Source organism: Notothenia coriiceps, unplaced genomic scaffold (assembly GCF_000735185.1).
Source record: "Notothenia coriiceps isolate Sejong01 unplaced genomic scaffold, NC01 NC01_scaffold00031603, whole genome shotgun sequence".
In the NCBI taxonomy this organism is placed as follows: Eukaryota; Metazoa; Chordata; class Actinopteri; order Perciformes; family Nototheniidae; genus Notothenia; species Notothenia coriiceps.
The window spans coordinates 309,102-315,021 of record NW_011364304.1 but is presented as its reverse complement, the minus strand read 5'-3'; the positions used below and the strand labels follow the sequence as shown (position 1 = coordinate 315,021).

General features: G+C 41.3%; 1 protein-coding gene across 1 annotated transcript in view; it reads left to right on the top strand.

The window, feature by feature from the left end:
* The window catches only part of LOC104960157 (mitochondrial import inner membrane translocase subunit TIM16-like), a 108,232-nt gene that overhangs the window by 28,454 nt on the left and 73,858 nt on the right, over positions 1-5,920 (top strand). Inside the window, exon 4 of the mRNA XM_010788127.1 lies at positions 873-955. Coding sequence (XP_010786429.1) covers positions 873-955 — 83 coding nt within the window. The remainder of the gene's footprint in view (positions 1-872; positions 956-5,920) is intronic.

Below are 5,920 nucleotides of genomic sequence, written 5' to 3'. Positions count from 1 at the left end.
TCATAAAGTCCGCGAAAATAAAGCCCGCCCATTTAGAGGGAAGATATGATTGGTCAATTGTACTGTCGTTTGACATTAGTCTCTCATTGAGTTACTATAGTAACCCTCTGTGAACGTAGAGAGGGACCAACAAGCCCTCCCGTCTTCACAGTACTCGCAGAGACGGCATTTAACCCTTCACATTCCAACAGAAACTGAACAGGCAGATTCGAAGGATTTATTTCTTTGGAAATGTTATTTTAAATACAATTAAATCAAGTTATTTTGGTAAAACTAATGAAAAATGTAACAAAAAAACAAAAATTAAAAAATGTTTTTTTTCTTATGTTTTCAAATATTATTTTTTAGAATATCTTAGGCTCTCAGAGAGGGCCTAGAGGGCCCTGACGACTTGCCACTGGTGATAATATTTATTGTCCAATGTGAACTTAATATATAGCAAGAGAACAATGACAAGTACATGTTGCAAATGCAAAAGAAAACCCTGATACAAAAAGATCAACAGCAACTAAGTTAAGATGATATTTTAAATAGTGAACATTATTTTTTTTTAGATTTTTGGTGAAATGTCTCTATTTTCTAAAAGCTCAAAAATATTTTCTTCAGGCATTATCATTTTAAAAGTCTGAATTTCAACTCACTATATAGTGCAATCAAAAAACGATTAAATAAAATATGTCTACTATCAAACACATATTGTGTGCAAAAATCTATCCATGCAGTGTATTGTGTTGCCTTTAATGCTTTATAAATGAAAATCCATGACGAATCATCTTAAGAACTCACAGTTTCATTAAGTTTGTTTAACCTGATCTGTTGTTATTATTTTTCATGTTTACAGTACTTAACTTCTCATATTGTTGTGTGTGTAGATGCGTGGTCGGGAGGCGAGGCTTTGGGACAGCAGGAAGCTGAGCTCTTCAGTCAGCTCGGTGTCGCTCGGCGTGGCCAGCGGGTGAGTACTGCCCCCCCATACAGTCATCACGCTGACCTTCTTTCAATTTGATGTCTGTCAGTGAGATGGAGAGGTCATGCGATGCTGTTAAGTGTGACAGTGTGTGTGCGATACAGTTTGTGTGTGGTATGTAGATATGGCTGATTTACATATATTTAACGATGTCAGGAGGGCCCTTTGCACTGCAGAGCTTGATAAGAAAGCAGACCTCCCAGAGCTCTGTCACTGTCCCTCACATTCTTGCCATTTCCTGGGTCAGCTTGGCACACAGAGACTTCTATCCTCTCTCTGTGTCCCTCTGTGCATAATCCCTGCAAAGGGTCAGGAAACAGCAGTACACACATCAACACTTCTCCCTCCAGTTCTGCGCTGTCATCTCTACTGCTGACCTTCTCTGAACGGCCTAGTTTATTTTTCCAAACACGGCTGCGGAGGGCCGGAGGAGAGCAGGAGCGTGGCTGCACTCCAGAGAGGAGAGGAATGGAAGCGCGGAGGAGTGAGAAAGAAGAGAGCGAGTGGGAGTTAGGCTTCAAATCAAATCAAATCAAGTTTTATTTATATAGCACATTTATAAACGATTTTTGGTCGAGCCAAAGTGCTGTACATATAATAAAAATAGCCTACAGTAGAGACACTTTACAGCTAATACAACAGCACAGGTTGTTCAGAATATCAGTATGAGAAAAAAAAAGAAAAGAAGGCTTCTCTTTGTCACTTCCAACTCATGCATTTTAGTGCTATTATTAACAGGTTTGTGGGCCAAGTCATTCTAAACTAAAGCAGACCGGACTGCCTGGCAAGTCAGCACACTGTGGCAGAATGAGTAAAGCTATTATCGTTATCATTGCTGTGAAAAGGCAGAGATGTACAGTAGCTGCACAGAGTGTCTGTAGTTTGCTAGCTAGGAATCTACGTCTGTTCTTTGGCACACCAATTTGAGAGTCTGTATCAAAGTTATAATCAACTTTATTGTCAATCTTTCAGTTTGTGAGTAGAGACAGAGAGATCGAAATACCTTTTCCCACAATCCTGAATACAAAATACAAATATATATAAAAAAATATGTATAGAAATGTGTATATACCTATATATACACAATCAACAGACACATTTATACATATGCACACATTAAGACATAAATAAACGCCCAACAATCAACATATACAAAATAACAGTCACTTCAATATCTTTGAGAAATGTACATTAGTGCAAGACTGTCCATAGCAGCGTAAAAAGTGTCGGGTGCTGGATTTGGGTGTCTGTGTGTGTGGGGTGTTAAAGTCCAGGTCCTGTTTGTGCCCATGTTTGGTTGCAAAAAGGATCAGAAAGTGTGAATATAAAAGTACTTTATGAGTATGGTACAGTTTTGTGTTCTATCCTAAGTATACCATAGGGAATCGGCATACGAGGAATGTTATTGATTTTTCCTTCCTGTGTGTGTGATGAATGTTTAGGAGTTGACACAGCAGGGTTCTAAATAACAACTTCAACTGTCCCTCCTCCCTCTGTCCTCGTGCTCACCACTCATCTCCATTTCCTCCGCTTCCTCCTTCTTTTGAGTGAGACAGATACTTGTCTGTCTGAGTGCCCATTCTGAGTCCATCGCATTGTTCGGTGCCAGCATACTTTCATGGAAATTCAACATATCTAATGCTACAGTCTTTTTTCTCCCTAATACCAAAGCAAGACTTTTTTTGTGATGTTTATCCTAGTGCAAAGATCCCCACTTAACTCAGCACATCAGGAAACGGGTTTCTGGTAAAACCACAGAAAATAGTGTTAATTAGCTAATTTTATTGTAAGGTTTGTCTCCCTGGTGTCTGCTCTAGGCGGAGGAATGTTGAAGTTTACTCAGGGTCTGTTTAATGGTCGTGAATGATGACACAACTTGAAGAGAATGTAGCAGCAGTGTGAGGATTTCTACCAAAGTGTCCCTCTCATCTGGTGACAAGCTGTTAAGCTTCCCTGATTCATTCCTACTCAGCCTCCTTCTAGTTTTCCAAATGTCCGTCTATCATATGGGAATTATTAGATACCATAATAGCGCTGAATTTGAGAAAAGTCCTTTGGTTTCCTGTATTTTGATACTAGTTATTTTGTTTGATTTATTTTGTAATGAACATAATTCATGGGGTGTGTGCCGAGCACATCTGCAGTTTATCATGTATTAATTCACTTCAATCAAGCTATCGTATTACGGGTTAAGAGAGTGATCACTCCCAAGGACACATCCCCTCCAGATGCTTGTAGACCAGCACTGACATAAAGCAGGTAGGCAGTCAAATGACAAGCGAGGCCGTTCTTCTTTCCCTCTTTCTTCTCATATCATTTTCTTTGCCAAAATATTTCCTTGACCTTTTTTTCCCCTCTAAATCTCTCTTTTGAGCGTGAAAGATATCTACTAATACATCCTAATTAACTTTATAATGTAGATTTTTTTCCAAATCAGCAACTTCTGTGTTTTTTGCCATTTCTTTCTTGCTGACTGTACTCGACAATAACACATTTCTGAAGTTTGTCTTTTGTTTAAAAGGCTTTTAAATGTTGCAAAGTTGATGACAGCTTAAACCCCATATCATCCCCTTCTCCACATCAATTATTGTATCCTTCCCCCCTCCTCCTCCTAGCTTCTTTGCTCTGTTTTTAATGTAGCTGCAGCATTGCCCCAGGTCCTGTCTGGGCTTTTTACCAACACTGCTGTTACTGGATGAGGCACTATTATTGTCTGCTAATTTGAACAGTGGAAAACATCCAGATCACTGTCAAGAACAAACGAGGCTTCAGGAGTTACATTTGGGAGAAAATGTAATCAAGTCTTCTCATTTAATCTACAGTAGGCGACGGCCAAATGCTTTACAAAGCAAAATAGCTGTGTGCAATCAGAAAGCGCTGATAACAGAGTAGATGCCCTGTTTCTAGGTAAAGGTCAAACTGTTTATTTCTGGCTGTTTATTCAGCCTGTATCATTTTTATGAATGTTGATAAAGAAGTTGGGGAAACAAAAGCTTGTGTCTAAGCCTCCTTCCACTCATTCTAGCTACAGTGCATTCAAATTCTCCCTTTACTGTGTTGTGTTTTAGGCATAGGCACCATACTTTTCTGTCTCTCAGCCTCAGCGTTATCCTCAAGTTCCCTTTGGCCTTCAAGGTTTTAATTGTTTATACTGCTTTTTTATCATGGTGGTTTTCCGTAGATAATTTAGTTTTAGTTCAGCATTGCCTCAGAGCGTGTCTGTCATGCAAAACTAAGCAGCCATGACATAGACAATATGCAATAATCAATAGGAGACCCTTGTCTCAATTCTTCACTGTGCTTGATGGATTGAACCGTGCCAGCAGCGGAAGCTCAAAGTCAAACATCCATAGTGGGGCATTTCCTCCCTGTCATTTTAGGCCTGAGGTGTATATAAAGATGGATTTGTTCTTTTTTCTTGCCTGTTTTTAATTAAAATGGCCGTGGTAAACATGGTGTGTCTCAGGTTAGCTGTGCTCGTCCACGATATTCAGTAGGACTGTTTTCTTTGGAGTGTCACAACATAAAGAGGCCCGGGAGCATGAGCCAGTAAAACGGGGTTGTGGGTGGAACATAATTTGGATGGAGAATAATGGAGGGGAAATGTTTTCCTTCTTGGTTGGGGTTGAAATGGAGACTGAAAAAGTGAGGGATGGAGGGTGATGAGCCTGAGAGGGGTGTCTTTAACTGTGCAGAAGTAGCTATTACTGCATGCCTGTTTTCCATACAGATTTGGACCTTGGAGAACAGTGTGGAACTCTGTGTGCCGTTCTTTCTCTCGTACTCTCCCTCTATAAACCTAATTATAATAATGAGTTGAATTGGGCCTCTAAGCCAGCTGCAATCAGTGAACTTTACAACCGGGCAGGATTGCAACCAGCTTGCCGTGTAAATGCTTGATACGTCACGATAATTATCCACGCGGTTTAGCATCTACACTCACAGATTCACTTCACTCTGCATTGATACAGCTAAGTCTTGATGATGCATGTCTGTAAAGCATCGTGTCATAAAGCTCTCTCCGAGGGTCAGTTAGATAGAGTTCAGCATGAACTTGAATCTGCGAAAAAAGGTCTGGCCTCAACCCCTGTAATTATCCTCACTCACTACCAATGTTCTTCTACCTCAAGCACATGAACACATACAAGTGGTCACATGTACACACACACACACACACACACACACACACACACACACACACACACACACACACACACACACACACACACACACACACACATATGCATCTGCTATAACTCCTCATCAAGGTTACTCTGTCTTTTTTCTGGCATTAGGCTGATTAAAAAAGATCACTCTAACCTGTTGCCCACCTTCCTGCCGATTGGAGAAGACATACGCCTGTCCCAGGAGAGACGACCCCAATGTTTTTACAACCCAGGTTATACAAAGAACTCGCCCTCTGAGGCAAGCACTGCTGACAGACTGTGCTGCTAACCGAGAGAGATGTGTTGCGGTATATGCATGGGAGCGCCCCCAGGTGTGATGCATTTAAGGGCACCCTACTGACTCTCCACAATCTATTCCTGCCTGTTTTTCTACCAGGGTCGTGCTTGGGAGCAGGGCCCAGTCATTGGGTGTAATTGAGCCAAACTCCCTTTAATCAGATGGATTGAGAAGAGGCCTGTGCCCCAGAAAGGGAACCAGCCTTTTTACAGAACAGTCCCCACCCNGCTTTCCTGTGGGGATTAGGTGCAGCTGCAGCATCGCTAACCAAACCCGACCCAAAAGAAATTGCCACAGAATGTTTGAACAATCATTTGACCTTGCTACTTTCTCAGAGTTCACTTTCTGAGAGTGAACAGAGCTTTGTTGTATTGATCCAGCTCGAAAAAGTCATGTTTGAGGTGGAGGGAGAGTTAAAAACTACAAAATGTTAGGTGATCCTCAGGGTCAAGTTGACATTTCAGTTGCTGCCCCCCCCCCCCCCCCCCC